The sequence below is a fragment of the Hydractinia symbiolongicarpus genome, chromosome 2 (genome assembly GCF_029227915.1).
Source record: "Hydractinia symbiolongicarpus strain clone_291-10 chromosome 2, HSymV2.1, whole genome shotgun sequence".
NCBI classification, from domain to species: Eukaryota; Metazoa; Cnidaria; class Hydrozoa; order Anthoathecata; family Hydractiniidae; genus Hydractinia; species Hydractinia symbiolongicarpus.
The window spans coordinates 28,909,649-28,929,603 of record NC_079876.1 but is presented as its reverse complement, the minus strand read 5'-3'; the positions used below and the strand labels follow the sequence as shown (position 1 = coordinate 28,929,603).

At 31.6% G+C, this 19,955-nt stretch overlaps 1 protein-coding gene across 1 annotated transcript in view; it reads right to left on the bottom strand.

Moving 5' to 3' along the window:
* The window catches only part of LOC130630543 (uncharacterized), a 37,416-nt gene extending 19,148 nt beyond the window's left edge, over positions 1-18,268 (bottom strand). The window contains exons 1-9 of the mRNA XM_057444071.1: positions 18,161-18,268; positions 11,278-11,437; positions 6,459-6,585; positions 5,317-5,441; positions 5,087-5,139; positions 1,542-1,651; positions 1,021-1,142; positions 903-945; positions 88-317 (exon numbers count right to left, since the gene is read on the bottom strand). Coding sequence (XP_057300054.1) covers positions 88-317; positions 903-945; positions 1,021-1,142; positions 1,542-1,651; positions 5,087-5,139; positions 5,317-5,441; positions 6,459-6,585; positions 11,278-11,433 — 966 coding nt within the window. The 5' untranslated portion in view covers positions 11,434-11,437; positions 18,161-18,268. The remainder of the gene's footprint in view (positions 1-87; positions 318-902; positions 946-1,020; positions 1,143-1,541; positions 1,652-5,086; positions 5,140-5,316; positions 5,442-6,458; positions 6,586-11,277; positions 11,438-18,160) is intronic.
* Between the last annotated feature and the right edge of the window lie 1,687 nt (positions 18,269-19,955).

Sequence of the window (19,955 nt, the reverse complement as noted above, 5' to 3'; positions counted from 1 at the left end):
ATTCTAGAATTTTAATGTTACTGATGTTACTCCACCCCCTCACCCTATCAACACACCATCCAAGAATTACAAAAATCCTACACTTACAAATTGATTTGGCAATGAATGTGTAATTTGAGCACCAATATGAGGTAAAACAGGTCTGTCTGGATGTCCACGTAATGACATAAGCTCATGTCGTAATCTTTCCAATTCAAGTTGTTGACGATATATTTCTGCTTCCTGTCTCATGTCGATTAATCGCTGTTCATGATAAGATTTTAAAAATGTAGATTGATTGATCAAAGTATTTCCTCTTCGAGTGTTATTCCTGCTCCCTAAAAAAAACAAGGTCTATAAATGTCATTGACTGATCTTTGGTCTAAAGCAGAATCTTTTGGACAACTTTTGTAAACTTTTGATGGACAACTGGGCTTAACGGTCTGTCTGTTGTGAAAGAAGATTTTTGCAAGATCCATCTAAAATTCGCGAATATAATTTAAATAATTTCATTTCATAGCGTAATTTCGTCATTGTTTCATGAAAAAAAAGGAATTCATCAATTTAGGCAACCACCTTTAAACTTTGATCGATTAAAGCAAAACAAATGGGGGTTGGGGAGGAGGAGCAGGGTTAAAACATAACAAAATTGTTCTTTGGGAAGATTAACAAAAGTAGTACAAAAATTTTAGTGTTTATCATAAATCATGAAGTGAATGTCTGAGAATTGAAAAACTTTTCTAATGATTTTACTTTGTTTTACTTACACACATTGCCCTTAACAAATATAAGTTTAAACTCCATTAACTAAGATTTATTTATACATTTTTTATCTGCTGAGAGGTACTTTGCAAAAATTTAAATTTCCATCAATATTACTTTAAAAACAGAAGTAATTTTTACGTTTTTCAAAATAAAAATACCTCGGTAAAAATTGTCAGATTCGGTATGTTCTTGATTTCCATACTAAAATAAAAATATATTACTGTTAATAATTCAAATTTTACTTCTTAACAATAACGATAACTATAAAGGTCTCACACTCAATTTGCTGGAATATTGTTGAGTTTTTAAACTTTCAATCTCTTTTTTCATTTCCTCATGTTGTGCTTTATACATCTTTAACTGGTTTTGTAATTCCAGAAGAACATGATCAGGCTTCACTGTAAAAAAAAAATAAATGCAGACTAGGGGATCTGAAGCAGCCTTGAGGGGGGGGAGGGGGCTTATCGCATGCCAATCTTCCTAATAAAAATTTTTTAAACAATTCTTGTTAATTAAGCAGAGTATACTTTTTTTTCCAATCCAATGGGGGTAAAAATTTGTATTTCTGGACAAATAGACATCCTGCAGTAAATACCAATGCCTTAAACATTTCTTATAAAATACTTTACTAAAAGTCTTCTGTTTTAATGTTATGCAATTTCTGAGATGCAAATGTATACTTAAAAAATATTAGCTTGTGTTTCATGCAGGAACATTATTAACATCAATTCATGCTGACATCTATTAGTAAAGAAATGCAAATTGAAAAAATTAAATGTTATTAAAAGATTTTCCACCTTTTTTAACTTGCAATTGAGAATTTAATATTTCCTCCTCAAGTTGATCAAAATATTGAAGAACTTCTCTATCTTGTCCACCATTATTTTCATATTCTTGTTGCATAACCCTAAATCAAATTCATTCTTGTTATTTATATTATAACGCCCGTATACGTCTGTCTGTCTGTCACGCAAAATGGTAGCTTAGCAGCGCAATAGCGAGAAGCACGCAATGCGGTATAAAAAGGACGGGCGAACCCGTGGATTTTCCACGGTCTAACGACTAGTTTATAAAATAAATTCTAAAATGGAAGAGAAAAAATAATACTTAAAATTATAAAAGATTTACTATACTCCTGGATATATGGAGTGGGTGGGCAGACCAGTGTTTAGAGAGGATAAATAAAAACCAAAATACTAAGAATGCATAAAAAAAACAACAATAATGCTATAACAATAATACCTTAACTAGCTGTTTCCCGTGGAAGAATCCACTGTATTCCATTTAATTTATGTAGCAGATATATGTCCATCAAAAAACAAACAATACAGCAGTGCGCATCTTACATCTGCATTATTATATAAATGACCAAAAAAATTAAAGGTTTTCAACAACTGCAGTATTTATGTGACATTTAAAATCTAAATCTACTAAAATTACTTGCTCTGACCATCTGACAAATGCGAAAATTATTCGGAAAGAAGTTTCCAAAAGCATTTCAACATACATCTCACCCATAAAATTTAAATCACTTAAAACGCCACATATATACAAAAAAGCTGATCAATGTCAAACACAAATCTCTCTCATTGTATATGTTAAAATCAGTTAGTTTATTGCAAACCCTGCCAAAGGTTGACACACAATGTGGAAAATAAACAATAAATTGTGCCTCTGACAGAATTTTTTATCTAAGGTGTAAAAAAAGGGATTTGCAAGGACAAATTATAATGCAATAAAACATTATTTGATATATTGCATACAGTCCCTCCTCACCAAACTTTAGACAAAATGCCAACAAAATAACGGTGTTTAAACCTAAAATTAATAAAGTCCTTTTAGCAATTTGCATGCTGTTTTACCATCAATAAAGTAAACAAAATTTCAAATCTCACATAGTATTCTGTCACAAATTTTCATAAAATATATATATAAGTCATAATGAGTCATGTTAAACAACAGCAATCAATCTGTATATAAGTTCATTTTATGTCAATTTTTGCACCAATTTTGCAACACAAAATACAAATTCTAAATACTAAAATCTCTTATTTTGGTCCTTCACATACCGACGGTCTCCCACAAAAGTTTAATCAAAATGTAAAAAATGAGAGGTAACGACAAAATCAAAGTTTGCAAAATTTAACTATTTCAGTACATATATCTACTGCATATGCCCTCTAAAACAATATTTTAATCCAAAATGCCAAAGAAAAACAGTTTGCAACAAAAATCAGTTATTTCGATAATATTGCATACACTCTTTCCTCACAAAAGCTTCACAAACTGTAAAAAAAAGAATGGTTGTAGGGAGTGCTTCTGATTCAACAAAAAAAGTTTTTTTGACATATTGCATCTAGCCCTTACCCATTAAATCTTACACAAAATTTCCAAAACTATATACGATTTAGAACACATCAAATTTAAATCGAGAAGGATCAGTCATTTCGATATATTGCACGGAGTCCTCCCCAGTAAGAATTTATACAAAATATAGAAAAACAAAGCTTGCAAGGTGTAAAATTGAATTCTTCTTCTGTGTATATATATATGGTCCTTCCTCGCAAAATTAACATAAAATGTCAAAAAGGTTCAGATATAACATCTAACACAACAAAAATCAGTTCTATCAGTATATGTCATGCCATTGTCTTCCACCAAATGTTCCCCTTAAAGTTTCACAGACACAGCCTGTAAATTAAAAACAACTAAGATCAGGTATTTTGGTCTATTTCATACCATTCTGTTCCAAATAACTTATAAAATGTAAAAATTGAGTGGTAAAACAGAAATGTCAAAAAGAAGAAAAAAATAGCTTACAAAGAGTATAAAATTGAAATCAACAAAGTAGCTCTTTTGGTGTATTAAATATAAGCCATACGCACAAAAGTTTACACTAATTGTAAGAAAATGGTTGTGTTTATTCTAAATTAGGAAAAGTCAGTTCTTTTAGAATGCTGATTAAGGTTTTTGCCCACAATTTGAAACAAATTAAATTTACATTTTAAAAATAAGTAATTTCTGAACTTTATTTTCAGAATATTTGGAGGAAAAGAACTTCGCAAACCAAAAAAAACCCAGGAAAATGTTTAAAATTTTCAGGGTTAATAACGTTTGATGTGTTTTGTGGGAATATATATATATACTGGGAATCTTTAGTTTAAAGCTAGCATTAGCTAGCTACAGCAGCTAATAGCTAGTCACTTAAATATAAACTGGAGACTTAGCTAGGTATAAAGAACATGGCTACATATATATATATATATATTCCTAGCTAGCTAGCTAGTTGTTGGTGGTGGTTGGCTTTTTATGATGCTAGCTATAAAACATGTCTGGCAACAATAATATAATCAAAACTGAAAATAAAACATGAAAAAACCTTACAGAACCTTGTTATGATTAATTTATAAAACCATGCTCTTCTTCAAATGTTTTTTTAAAGATTTATTTTGAATGAAAGAGTAGAGAATACTCAAAAAGAACAGCCATCTTTTTCGTAAACACAATTTCCGTTTTATGCTAGGAACTTCATTTAACAGTCCGTATGCTTAGTGAATATCTAATACCGTTTCATATGTAGCGATACCTATATATATATGCTAACATAGAGTTTTTTGGCATAAGGGTATATATATTTATATCGTTATTAGCAGCGGGTTATATATTTACACCTTATGTGCGATTTCTATGCAGTACATCCCTAATTTTTTTAGTTAAATTTTAGCGTACGGCCACGTCATAAGAAAGTGACCCGTGATTTCCGTGTCGTGGACTCACAGTTTTACTCACGCAAGGAAATTAATATATAAGATTCATGCAAAAGATCTTCATATTTTCTATTTTTTCCTTCCTCGCCATGAGATATGGACTGCCATTCATATCTAACATATGATTTTATATTAATTAATCCAGTCTCCACTTTACTGTAAAATTGGTGACTGGAGAAGTCAAAGCATACAACACTTGCTTGACATGTTTTAGAATTTTATGTAATCATGAAACGGATAACAAAAATGATAGAAAATGATAGAAAATGTAAAATTAAGCAGAAACAGAAAAAGTTCTAATTGTTGGGCCTGCAGATTAACCAGTTAGATGCAAAACTTTGGCTTTATTCATGAGTATTAGAGGGAGCAATAAAATGAATTTTTTCAGTATATGGCATCAATTCATATTATTCACAATAACACAATAAGAAACAAGTATTTAAGTGTAAGGCATTATGATCTGTGTAGACTGATTAAAAAAGTGTGTTTGTAATGTATACAGTTAATACCTTCTATGACTTGTAACGTCTATCTAATACATATATTTTTGAAATCCACCCCATGACAAATCATACCTTAATGGGATTTTTAAGTTCAAACTTTCATGCATACGAATTAACTTCTCTTCCTGAAATAAAAATTTAACATTTTAAAATTCTTTTACTTTGGTAAAATTTCATTATTAGCACTATATTGAATTAACACAATTTTAGACATAATTCCATTCTTTAAAGAGATTTTGAAGTGTGACGTCAATACCTTATTCAATATCCTAAAGTTGTGTTTGTATATTTGTTAAACTTACCAAGGACAAGTTTTGTTCATCGATAGGTGTGTTTTTCCAGTAGTTTTTAGTAGCTGGCAGGGAATAAAATTGTTGATTTTCTTCGAGTTCTTTGACTTCAAAATGTTGCAACTGCCTTAAAATCGCTGAAGGTAAAATAAAACAAAACAAATAAAAAAACATCTTCTCTCTAAAGTTAAATAAAATCATTCTTGGAAACCAGGGCCATGTAAACGTTCACTAATATATTTGTTTTGAATAAAAACTTCAATTTATGGGATTTTGTTAATAGCTTTACTGAGAATTTTGTTAAAAATTTTTAAAGTATTCCAACCAAAACACGAACTGTGGATAGATGCAGATTCAAGAGAAGCGTGCATTTGATGGAAAGTTAACCTCCAAACCTGTCAGTTGGAGAGGAGATCTTATCTTTCAGCTAGTTTAAAAAAGTGCAGCTCTCAGTAAAAATAAAAATAAGTTGTTGTTTTGAACTTAAGAAATACAATTTGAGCTAAAAAAATAACAACTTTTAAATACCTAAAAATAACGCTATAAGAAAAAACATCCAAATAAAATGTGTTGTGGTGGAAAATCCTGCCTTGACATAATAAAATATATTTTACTTTCTTCTAAAATGAATGCATTTCCTTTCACACACATTGTAAAGCAGGACTCATATTTAATTGGTTTGTTCTTGTTCTGATAAAAATCCCTCAAATAAAGAGGATGCATAATAATTTGTACAAAAAACTGTGCTTTTTATACCAAAAATCCTATCTGGAGTATTGACAACAATAGGTTTTAAAAACAGCAGAAAGTACACAAGGTTCCTATAAAAAATATTTCATCAAAGTAACAAAAAAATCCACTTCTGTTTGATTGGGGTTTGGTTTCCTTTCAATAGACGTTTTCCTGTGCAACATTTTTTAAAATGTCTTTTAATAATGCCTTGAGCAGTTCTAACACATTATTCTAATCGGTTTCATAGAAGATTTAAACCGCTTTAAATTCCTGTATATATATATATACAAGGAAAATAACATCAACCCCTGGGATGTTAAATTTTGACATTCATCATTTGTGTAATAGTAAAAGACAGTATGGAATTTGCAAAATTTGGGCGTTCAAGTTTGGGCCTAAATTTGAAATCGTTTGAAACTAACCTTCTTTTTCTTTTTCTAATGTATTTGCCTGTCTTTGTAATCCCTCAATATTTGTTTCATACTTGGAAGTCAAAGAATATCCTTGTAACTTGTTTGAGAACCCATGTGAACTGACTTTTGATAAACCCTAAGAAGATATTTCAAATAAATGTGAGATAACATAATACCACTAAAAAGATACTGAAATATATAAAATAATAATAAAATTACTTTAGAGAGATCTATTGGTCAGCTCAATTACTGTAACTCATAGTAAATTAGACAACAAAAGAGAAGGTGCAGAGACGGGTGGCCTTGTGGTAGAGCGTTCACCTCCAGTGCAAAAGGTCTTGGGTTCAAAACCCTGGGCAAGTCATGCGAGAGACTTAAAAGTGTAAATCGATCCTTTCTGCTTAACGTTCAGCATGAGAATACGATTGATATCTAATGGGGTTGTCTAGCTGAACGGCTGTTGTGCTTGCACGTCTTAGTTGGGAGCGGTTGAAGGGGAACGCTAACAGCGACAAGTGTATTTAAGATAATAAGAGTTAAATTTAGAGTTGAAAAATAAGAACTTTGCAACATCTGGGTGTTTTTGTGTTTTCAAACTTGACCTAGTTAAGCCATAGATTATAAAAGTGTGAATCGATCCTTTCTACTTAACGTTCAGAATGAGAGTAGAATAGATATCTTAGGCGGTTGTCTAGTTAAGCGGTTGTTCTGCTTGCACGCCTTTCGTAGCTTAAATGACAGCTTTAAACGCACTAGGACCCCTTTCGCAGGACCCTCATTAATAAAAGTTCCTATAGAAACTGAAGAGGTAAATAATAGTAATAGTAAGTGTGAGAAAGTGTGAGACTTGACAAGAATAATGATGTTTGTTTTTTTGTGTAAAAATGGTAAGAAAAATATTTCTAGTTATAGTAAAGAATTATGCACACTAATTATTGAATTCTGTCATTATTTTAACATTACCTACGATATTTTTTAAGATGGGAGGTAACCTTTAAAAATTTTTTTTAAAAACAAATTTAAATAACGTATAAGTGCAGAGTATGCATGTTTTAACAAAAGTTTATGTTTGGTTTATCAGGACAAGGAAAGAAGGTTGAATAAATGATTACGGGATTCACTTCTATTTTAAAAGCAGTATGTTATTAATATAAATACATCATGCATAGTTCGAACAAAGTTTATTGCATACTAGGTACACTTAAACTTTGTGTGCGTATGCAATTTTTGAAGACCTCTCAGTGGGCACAAGAAAGTTTTTCTAATGGCAAAAATACAAGATTTTTTTGTTCAATAGGCACTATGGAGGAAACAAACTTAGTGGTGGAACAACAATGTAAAAAGAGAAGGTTATGAAATAGGTAAAGGAGTTTGGTGGAGTTTCGTCAGGTACAGACAGCATTTATTATATAGCTAAACAATTGTGACAAGAGAATCAGGAAGTAACTGGTGAGAATTGAATTCTTGATTATGGTGGAGCTATAGCATTTGATTAAGAGACAAAAAGAATGCTTGGAAAGGACATTAAGAGCGTCTTTTAAATGTTGAATTTGCATAGTTCCAAAATTTACCTCATGTTGATTTTGTTTCTGGTCTTGCATGTTTTACTACTTCCAGAATGAGATAAGCAATGAGAAGGGCTGGAGCCCCAGAATGAATAGTTAAAATCACTGAAGATATGTACAATGGAGCAAAAAGTTGCATTCGAGTAAATGACTCCTATAGTGAGGAGTTTTATGTGAATGTTGGTGTGCGTGAGGGGTCTGTACTAAGAGCTCTTTTATTCATCATTGTCCTAGAGGCAATAGCTAGGGGGTGTTGTGTTGGCTGTCCTTGAGAAATGCTTTACACAGCTGATCTAGTAATAATTTCAGAATCGCTGGATGATTTGTTAGAAAAACTCAGATGTCGGAAAAATGAGCTGAAAGGTAAAGGTTTAAAACTGACCATTGGAAAAACTAAAATAATGATTTCTGGAAACAACTTGAATACCCTGAGAAACTCTGGAAAGTACCCATGTGGCGTGTGCATGAAGGGAGTAGAAGTGAACTCCAAACTTGCAAATCTTGGATTATATAACAAGAATTACTCGGATATCAAGGGTAGACTGATTAATGATCCCTACTTTAAATGTTGAAAATGTCTTGGATTTGCACAAAATGTAGATGTTGGACCATGTACTGAAGTGATATTGGAAGAAGAGAACCTTAAAGTAGTGGACAAATTTGTTCACTTAGAAGATGGTGTTTGCGCAGGTGGTGGTTGTGAGCTGGCAACAACTATCATAACTTATTGTGCCTTGGAAAAAATCAGGGAACTCTTGCCTTTATTGACAAGCAGGGTGTGTCCCTCCCCCACCTAAGGAAAATTGTACAACAGCTGTGTGCGTAGCACCATGGTCTATGGTTCAGAATGTTGGTCTCTTCAAAAGAACTAGGCTCTTGTGGATGTGTCATGTAAAGCCAAACACACAAATTAGTACCACAGAGGTCCTGCAGTTACTCCAATTAAGATCTATTGACAAAATTCTGAAAGTTATCAACCTGTGATGGTTTGGACATGTGGAAAGATACTCAAGATCGGGTGAAATCTCAAAATATTTGAAAGACTGCAAGTCATCAAGTTAACATCATACGTCTGACGTATGATGTTAAAGGATAGTAAATGAATGAGAGTGAGTGATTTCATTGTGCAAATATCAAAGTATTGTTGAAATAACTGAGAAACAAAATGAACGCATACATGAAATAAAGATAAAAGCCGTTTCTGTTAAACTTTCATTTAAAAAAGTAATGTTTTTAATCTTAATAATTAATATAAGTCACTTGAACTTTTACAATGTCCAATCACGAATAAAAAGGAAAAAAAATCCTGGGTTGAATTTTATATTTTCCACTTTTTAAAGTTACATTCAATCATTATCTGTTTATATACAACGTTGTCTAAATATTAACTTTCCTGAACTGTTTATGCTATGTCTTTTTGAGCAACACTTAGAAAAATTGTTTAAAGAATGTTTTTTAAAGGTTCCGTCCTAAACAGTTGGCATGACATCGTAATAATAACATTTAAAAAATGTTTCTTGAAGCAACACTTAAAAACATTATAAGATTTTTTTTTTAACATTTCGTCGCAAATAGTATATGCAACGTCTTTATAATAATATTTAAAACATATTTAAAAGTTCTGTTCTGAACCATTTATACAATGTATCATTAATAACATTAATTGAACGTTGTTTTGACTGACATTTTAAAACATTACAACGTTAAATTTTAGTAACAAAACAAATGTTAAGGAAATGTCCATTAGTTGGTTTCGAACATTGCAGCCTGAGAAAAACTATAAGCAAACACTATATAAATGTTATGTGTCCACTAGGCTGGTAATTATTACTCCAAATTTAAATTTAAGATGGGGCTCATTCAAAGAAGAGTGCCTATACAGTGGAGTGAGGAAGAGTGCTTATACAAGGGGGTGCTTATTAAAATTCCTAAGCATTAAAAGGAACACTTATTTTGAGGGAATCTTTATGGCAAGTGCACTTGATATTCAGGAAGATACTGGCCTTTACTTTCCTGAAAATAAATTAGAGTTTTGTTATAACTTCACGCAATAAGGATAGAGAATTGTTTTGTTCAGCTACACACTTAAGTTTATGTTATATATCTTTAACACAGTCAAGTTCACAAAAAATACCTGTTTGCTTGAGGTTATCAAAAGTATGAATTTCACAAATCTGTTAAAAGTGTATTTTCCTAATGCTCCAAATATTACCTGGCTTAAAAAATACCTAGAAAAAATAATAAAATTAAAGTTATGCTAACTAACTATACAGTACAGTCAAAATGTAAGCATATGCGTAGGTTCAAATTTTACACCTTTTTCTCGGAGGCGGTAGTTGTTTATCTTTTGTTCTCATTAATTATCTTGAGAGTCTTGTAAGTCATTAACTCACGCGTAATAAACAAAAGGTCCTGGAAGAAAAAGTCACTTATTATCACTTATTGTCACTTATTGTACGTAACTATTGTTAAATTGTGTTAACATAACTATTCCCAATAGCATTATTGTAAATGTTATCAACTAACCAATGTTAGTTGATAGTTTTATTAAATAAAAGGTTTGGGTGAAACTAAATAGACTAGCGAGAAGCATGTTGGTTCCACGGCAATAGAAATGCTTTTTTTCTAAATCTTGTTTAAAAAAATTAAGAACGAAAAACGGCGCTAGAAAGGCTTCATTAGGTTGCATTTTAAAAATTTAAGAATGAAGAAAGCCGATAGAACAGCTTTGTTAGATGGTGTTTTAAGTATTTAAAATTGTATCAACTCTTACCAATGTTACACAAAGAGCCATTGTTGGATAGTTTTCTTACATAAAAGATTTGTGCAGAAACTAAATATAGACTAGTGAGAAGCATTGTTGGTTGAGTGGCATTAATAAAGCTAAAGAGATAAAAATAATTATAATTTAAAATTTAAATTTAAACAATGTAAATATTAATTCAAGTCTTATTTTCTTTCAAAAAATTTTTTTTTATATTATTTTTTTATTATTGTATTTTATATATACATATCTTGCGTTTTCACATTTTATTTGTGTTTTTAGAATATTTATATTGACGATTAAAATAGCGTCACTTTTTTGTTGTGCAGAGTACTGTTTTTAAACAATGTTTCTTGCTATGCTTTTGTTTTTAACATAATTCGCGTGGCTAGATAGGTACTCACTATCCTATTGTGCTTTGGAATGAAAGCAATTATTTTTGCAACTTAAGCATACGTGTACGCTTACATCTGGATTGTACTGTAGTTGTAGTCCAAACCTTGCTTGCCAGTTTTCTGCCAGATGATATATTTTGTGATTGATGGAATGTAATTTTGTCAGGGCAAAAATTGGACTTGTGGTTTTCATATGCAGCATCACTTGAAAAGCCTAAATCACATTGATCACAGTAATGACCATCATCTATCATATCCATACCTCTATAAAAAAATAAAAAATGCACGGTTAATTATATAGATAATGCATATTATACACTCAGAGTAAATGCCTAATTAGGTAACATGCCCCCAATTAAGGTGCAACTAGTTTGGCAAAATATCAGAGATTTTTGCAGCTTTATGGGGCCATTGAAAACATTTCTGTGTTAAGGAGATATCACCTATCTCGTCTGTAACTTAAAGAAAATTCCACTAAAATTTAAATTTTTTGAAAATGTGTTTAAGGTAGTCGTAACCCTTTTAACCGTAATTTTTTTTATACATTATTATTTACGAAAGGATATTTTCATCCCTATTTTTTCTATTATAACACACTTTTTTTATAACACACCTCACGCTTTTATAGCTTTTATCGACATTATAGCTATTACTATTATCTTTCACCAAAAATATTCAGCCTTAACAATTCCTCTTTAAATTAAATTTATGAATAATTAATTTTTCTGCTGAATTTAGCTTTAGTCTACGTGCTTGCAAAATTATACAAGAAGAAATGACGTAATTATTAAACTCTGACCTCCAGACTCACCCCAAGATGTTAGAGCAACTTCTGATAGCATTTTCTTTTCTCTTTAAAACTTTCACACAGCTTTTATAAATCATACAGCTTTAAAACCTATTTTCCTCTTCATAAATGAGTTTATCTGCTGACTCAGAAAATTAAAAACATAAACAAAACTGTTTCTATGTGCCTGAAGGCCAATATTTTAAGGAAACAATAAAGAAAGTTCATGTTGATAATACACTGACTAAAAAATCCATCTGCTTGAACGGCTAAAAAAGGGTTAATGCCACCTTAAGTGCTTATAATTTCCACTGACAAAGATTGAAAATAATAGCCATAAGGAGTAATACATCAACAGAACTGTATAATGCACTACTAGCTGTTTCCCGTGGAAGAATCCACTGTATTCCATTTAATTTATGTAGCAGATATATGTCCATCAAAAAACAAACAATACAGCAGTGCGCATCTTACATCTGCATTATTATATAAATGACCAAAAAAATTAAAGGTTTTCAACAACTGCAGTATTTATGTGACATTTAAAATCTAAATCTACTAAAATTACTTGCTCTGACCATCTGACAAATGCGAAAATTATTCGGAAAGAAGTTTCCAAAAGCATTTCAACATACATCTCACCCATAAAATTTAAATCACTTAAAACGCCACATATATACAAAAAAGCTGATCAATGTCAAACACAAATCTCTCTCATTGTATATGTTAAAATCAGTTAGTTTATTGCAAACCCTGCCAAAGGTTGACACACAATGTGGAAAATAAACAATAAATTGTGCCTCTGACAGAATTTTTTATCTAAGGTGTAAAAAAAGGGATTTGCAAGGACAAATTATAATGCAATAAAACATTATTTGATATATTGCATACAGTCCCTCCTCACCAAACTTTAGACAAAATGCCAACAAAATAACGGTGTTTAAACCTAAAATTAATAAAGTCCTTTTAGCAATTTGCATGCTGTTTTACCATCAATAAAGTAAACAAAATTTCAAATCTCACATAGTATTCTGTCACAAATTTTCATAAAATATATATATAAGTCATAATGAGTCATGTTAAACAACAGCAATCAATCTGTATATAAGTTCATTTTATGTCAATTTTTGCACCAATTTTGCAACACAAAATACAAATTCTAAATACTAAAATCTCTTATTTTGGTCCTTCACATACCGACGGTCTCCCACAAAAGTTTAATCAAAATGTAAAAAATGAGAGGTAACGACAAAATCAAAGTTTGCAAAATTTAACTATTTCAGTACATATATCTACTGCATATGCCCTCTAAAACAATATTTTAATCCAAAATGCCAAAGAAAAACAGTTTGCAACAAAAATCAGTTATTTCGATAATATTGCATACACTCTTTCCTCACAAAAGCTTCACAAACTGTAAAAAAAAGAATGGTTGTAGGGAGTGCTTCTGATTCAACAAAAAAAGTTTTTTTGACATATTGCATCTAGCCCTTACCCATTAAATCTTACACAAAATTTCCAAAACTATATACGATTTAGAACACATCAAATTTAAATCGAGAAGGATCAGTCATTTCGATATATTGCACGGAGTCCTCCCCAGTAAGAATTTATACAAAATATAGAAAAACAAAGCTTGCAAGGTGTAAAATTGAATTCTTCTTCTGTGTATATATATATGGTCCTTCCTCGCAAAATTAACATAAAATGTCAAAAAGGTTCAGATATAACATCTAACACAACAAAAATCAGTTCTATCAGTATATGTCATGCCATTGTCTTCCACCAAATGTTCCCCTTAAAGTTTCACAGACACAGCCTGTAAATTAAAAACAACTAAGATCAGGTATTTTGGTCTATTTCATACCATTCTGTTCCAAATAACTTATAAAATGTAAAAATTGAGTGGTAAAACAGAAATGTCAAAAAGAAGAAAAAAATAGCTTACAAAGAGTATAAAATTGAAATCAACAAAGTAGCTCTTTTGGTGTATTAAATATAAGCCATACGCACAAAAGTTTACACTAATTGTAAGAAAATGGTTGTGTTTATTCTAAATTAGGAAAAGTCAGTTCTTTTAGAATGCTGATTAAGGTTTTTGCCCACAATTTGAAACAAATTAAATTTACATTTTAAAAATAAGTAATTTCTGAACTTTATTTTCAGAATATTTGGAGGAAAAGAACTTCGCAAACCAAAAAAAACCCAGGAAAATGTTTAAAATTTTCAGGGTTAATAACGTTTGATGTGTTTTGTGGGAATATATATATATACTGGGAATCTTTAGTTTAAAGCTAGCATTAGCTAGCTACAGCAGCTAATAGCTAGTCACTTAAATATAAACTGGAGACTTAGCTAGGTATAAAGAACATGGCTACATATATATATATATATATTCCTAGCTAGCTAGCTAGTTGTTGGTGGTGGTTGGCTTTTTATGATGCTAGCTATAAAACATGTCTGGCAACAATAATATAATCAAAACTGAAAATAAAACATGAAAAAACCTTACAGAACCTTGTTATGATTAATTTATAAAACCATGCTCTTCTTCAAATGTTTTTTTAAAGATTTATTTTGAATGAAAGAGTAGAGAATACTCAAAAAGAACAGCCATCTTTTTCGTAAACACAATTTCCGTTTTATGCTAGGAACTTCATTTAACAGTCCGTATGCTTAGTGAATATCTAATACCGTTTCATATGTAGCGATACCTATATATATATGCTAACATAGAGTTTTTTGGCATAAGGGTATATATATTTATATCGTTATTAGCAGCGGGTTATATATTTACACCTTATGTGCGATTTCTATGCAGTACATCCCTAATTTTTTTAGTTAAATTTTAGCGTACGGCCACGTCATAAGAAAGTGACCCGTGATTTCCGTGTCGTGGACTCACAGTTTTACTCACGCAAGGAAATTAATATATAAGATGCATAACAAATATGTGAGATCTTCTTGAACAAAAAATTCCTCGAAATTTTAATTTTTGTTGGAAGAAAGACCACAAGCTGCAACTAAAATTTTTGAAATTCAGTAATTCAGTAACCCCCCCCCCCCAAAAAAAAAAAAAAAAAAAAGAAAAAAAAGAAAAAAGAAAAAAAAAGAACAAAAAAGAACAGTGTATAAGAAAGTCACTCAGTGAAAAAAAGTAAAATAAAGAAAAATAATATATAATCTTAATTGTTCGAAAAAGGAAATAGCTTTAGTTAAAAAATATATTACCAGAACTGTCACAAACAGCAAACTTCGATAAAAAGAATCCTGTACAATTATGGCGCGGAGACAATTAACATGCAGGGAATTGGAAAATTTACGTTTTTTGGGGGTGTTTCCGAAATCATATTTCACTATGTTGGCGTATCATTAGCGTAGCGAAAAGAATTTTACTCTTGTCATTAGTTGTATATGGTGAAGTGTCTTTGTTTTTCTCTTCCGTATTTCTGTGAAAATTTTATTTTTTGCAGACTACTTTCCAGGCATTTGGGGAGACCTTAACTCTGCCTAAATTCACTTTGGAAAACTTTGGTAGAAACACCTTTACTTTACCAGTTAGTTAAATAATGCTTTTCAACACTTAAGGTATATAATTTTAATTTTTGAACCAATTTTGGCCTAAAATGACATTTAGGTGACAAAAAATCAAAATTTTGATGTCACCATCATGTTCAGCATACTTTTTTTGTTAACTGTGCTAAATTCTGTCGAAAATAAATCCGTTTTAATTTTCGAACTAATTTTGGCCTAAAATGACATTAAGTGGAATTTTGATGTCACCATCATGTTCGGCATACTTTTATTTTAGTTTGTCAAAAATAAAGTAGTTTTAATTTTCAGAGAAATTTTGGCCTTAAATGACATTTAGGTGACAAAAATTATGATGTCACTATTATGTTCAGCGTAATTTTTTTGTTAACTGTGCCAAATTTTGTCGAAAACAAAATACCAATTTTGGCCTGAAATGTCATTTAGATGAATTCCAAGTACTTAGAGAGTTTAGGTACGAAGTTTAAATCTGTTACGTTGCGATTAACTATTTGGTTAGTTAGTTATGAGTTGGAAACATATCCTCGCAGGCGAGATAGTAAAAAGAGAAAAAAAGAAAAAATAGTGACCAAGATGAGATTCGAACACACGACTACTCCCGTGTCGGTGCTCAGAGAGGCAAAATTTCCATTCTTGCAGGACACATTTGCGTTTTAATACAGGCTCACGAGCTTGTAATAAAACAACACAGATTTTTGTTTTCAAGGTGAAAGTACTAACCTTGGTGATACATCCCCCTGGTTAGACTTTGAAATGCATGCCCGCAAACCCTATTTAAACATGTGGTTGATTTTATTTAAACAAAGCAGAAAGGTGAACGTAAAGAAATTACTTTGCTTTCTAACATTAAATTTTTTTAAAAACAGGACACGTTTAAAAATACAGTTTATTGTATTTTTTAACGAGTCGTGATGACAGAAGATGATTTTAGCTTATATGTTCCTGCCATTTCGCCATTAATTTGTTTAATGCTTTCAGTCACCTGAACATAAAAGGATTCTAAGTTGTAATTTCTCACATGGTATTGTTCTGTGCAGATTAAGAATGATGACCGGATCATGTACGGCAGCTTACCCCGTTTAAAAACAGGGCAGAAAATACATAATCATAATTTGCCACCTTATGTACGACAATTTTACAGTATCCCTTACTTTTAAAACAAATATAATCGGGGATGACTGGCTTTTATATCATTCACCATCAATTCTGACAAGAAAATAGCCCCTTAGTAGCAAAATTGTTATTGTTCTCAAATGAAAGGACATTTCATGGAAACATTTCATGGAAACAATCCCAAAAAAATTTTGGGATTCGCAAATTTAGCAACTTTTCACCAAAATTAATTCCTGCAAACAACTGACTTAAGTCATCCTCAAAATTCAATTCCCAGGAAAAGGAAAAGTGAGTCCACCCAGCCGTGAAATTTAGTTATTTTAAAATATATTACATTGAAGAGTACTCACAAGAGGAGTTTTTACGAAGAATTACATTGAGACTTTTTTTGCTATGCCTAGTTTTCAATGGATTTTTATCCTACAGAGAAAAATCATGTCAATTTTTTTGTCTTTCACCATGCCTAGTCAATGCTTCATTCACAAAAGTTCGAAGAAAATGCCAATCACAGCCTGCCTGACCAGCCCTGGCCAGCAATTATAGTAGCGTTCATAATCTGGACACCACAACATCATCAGGGCTAAAAAAAACATAATTGGGTCATGCATTCATAATCCGACCGTCTTGTTTATAAACAAGCCGTTTTTGCAATCAGAGCAGAACAATATAGACATGACGTCTTCTTCAAGATAAAGGCCGGTGATAATACACCTTTACGATAATTCAATTGTACATGCGTTACTACAGCTCTCCATCTTTTATAATATCAGAAAAAAGGAGGTAAAAAACTTGTTTATATGAGTGTTTGTTAGAGACAAAAGCGTGTTTTTTCCAGTTTTTTAACTTCTGTCGTATGAATTTTATTCAAATTTTTAGGAAACAGTAATAATAATACGCTACAACTTATTCGTACTTTTCATTAAAAACAAAACGCGGCAAGAAAAGTTACCACAAAAGAACATGTTTTCTCCTTAATAAACTCCTATAAAAGTGTGACGTTTACCTCCTCCGATCGCAAAATAAGCTGCAATGGAGTGTTAGTTTTCCCGAATTATCAGAAAGGTGTATTGAGGTGACAAAACAAAAGCTGTGATGGTAAGTTGTAATAGTTTAATGCCACTACTGGTGTAAAACAATGTTATTTGGCGACTAAAATCATGATTTTAGCTATCTTGACATTATCAAGCTTTATTTAAAGAAAAATATATTTATATTTACCATAAAAGTTATAATATAATACTTTTACATAAAAATACTTGTACATTTTAGTGATGTGAGAGAATTAGTAGTTTTGTGTAAATTCTTTCTTTAAGAGATTCCTTAAGGAGGGGGGACCCCTAACGGCAATATCCCGGTAAACAAGGCACGAAAAAAAATTTAAATGTCCTAAACATTGTGATTCCTTTTGAAAATAATTGACAGGATATACCACCTAAAATAAGCAAGGTTAACGATATAAAACATAAATCACTATCATCAGAGAATTAGAGTAATGCAGTAGCTATAACTATAGTGGGTGTATATGGCAATCTTACTTTGCCCTAATTGTTTCACTTGCATATTGCACACATCTGCGCCATGTTTGTTGGTGGCATTCGACTATGATATTTAGATTTTGCAACAAAATAGATATTGCAAGAAACAAAAGTATGCGACATAGATCTACTTGATGCAGAGTTTAACAGCCAGGATCTAAAGCACATTTATCTAAACAACGTTGTTTACATGCTGCGATTTGTGGTCGAAGTTTTGATTCTGAGGCAGGAGGGATGACGCTGGCTGCTGTGTTGCTGCTTTAAATCCTGTTTAATTTATTTTAAACAGTATACCTATAACAAATCATAGTTTTTATACCACCCAGCTATTCTATTTTATTTCTTTACTTGAGTTTGCTAGCTAAACTTATTTAAAGGCTACTGTGGTTTATTTTTAGTTAGCTTTTAGCTAGCTTACTACTATATTCGTTTAAACGGTAAACTGTGTATAACACCTGAAAAGCTTTAAAATTATTACTTAATAAAGCAGTTCGTCACTCTAGCTAAACTCTATGTTATATTGGTACATTTTAACCCTATTCGGTCCGGGGTTTTTCGAACATACTATGACCGGGGGGGGGCGGATTCCGCCCCCCCCTCAATAACTTTTCATAGGGTTGTTTAAATTGAATCAAACTTGGCACACTTATAGTACGTCATAAAAGGAACAAAATGGCGCTAAAAAAAATTTGCTTGCGTCAGCACATTTTCTGTGACGTCATCAAAAGCTTGAAAATTGGTAAAAATGCCACTATCTGCTTAAAATGTAATTACTTTTGTTCTAGAGCGAATTTTTACATTCTGTTTGAAGTTTCTGAAAGCTAAATAAAAGTTATTTAACATATTTTCCGGTTTTTACATGGATCGGATGAAAAATTGCCAAAAATTGCCCGAAAATCCGTTTTTTTCCGATTTTCGGGTAAAATCCGACAAAATCGGGAAATCGGATTAGTCACGTGTTCAAAATATTCAAAATGATTCTTCTTGATGAAACAAAGTTATGTTGCAAGTTTTAAGTTCTAAGGATAATCCTAACAGGAGTTATTATATTTTCCCCATTATAAGGATTTCATAGAGATTTTTAGGGGTAGTTTCGAGTAATGGCCAATATCAAAGCCTCTGAAAGGTATGGGACCTAAAAAATTAGCATGCAGGTGTCTAATAGATAAATGTTGAAACTCAGTAAGTATCATAGCCATATAACAAAGCAATCAGGAGTTATTAAAAAAAAACCGTCAGGGGGGGCGGAATCCGCCCCCCCCCGGACCGAATAGGGTTAAAGGTTTATTACAAACATGCCAAATGCTTGAAAATTAATACTTTTTATATATAGCTAGTCATAAAAATGACTATTTAAATAAGATATAGCCAGCAGCCGTAGATTAGTGGTTATAGCTCTCGTACTCTGTGCGGGAGACCGTGGTTCGATTCCTCTTCATGGCGATTCAACATGAACAAGTGAATGTTACCATAGCCCTGGGTTAACCCAAGCCATGTGAGGGAAAATGGGCAGATGGCACACTGTGTGGACTGTTGAATGTTGCCGGGAGTTGTCTAGTAGAGCACAGGCCCTAATTGGGTCTGCGTAGCTCAAAATCAGCATTAAATACTTTAAGACTCTCCATCTAAGCCGTGGCCCCTCCTGGAAATAATAGACAAGGTATATCTCTCAATATTTGTGAGGCTAGCCATTATGCACATCTATCTATCAGAAATTGTTGTACATAATCAAAAAATGAAACAACTAAGTATAAAATATAACAAAAGTGAGTCTAAATGTTCCTTAACTTTATGG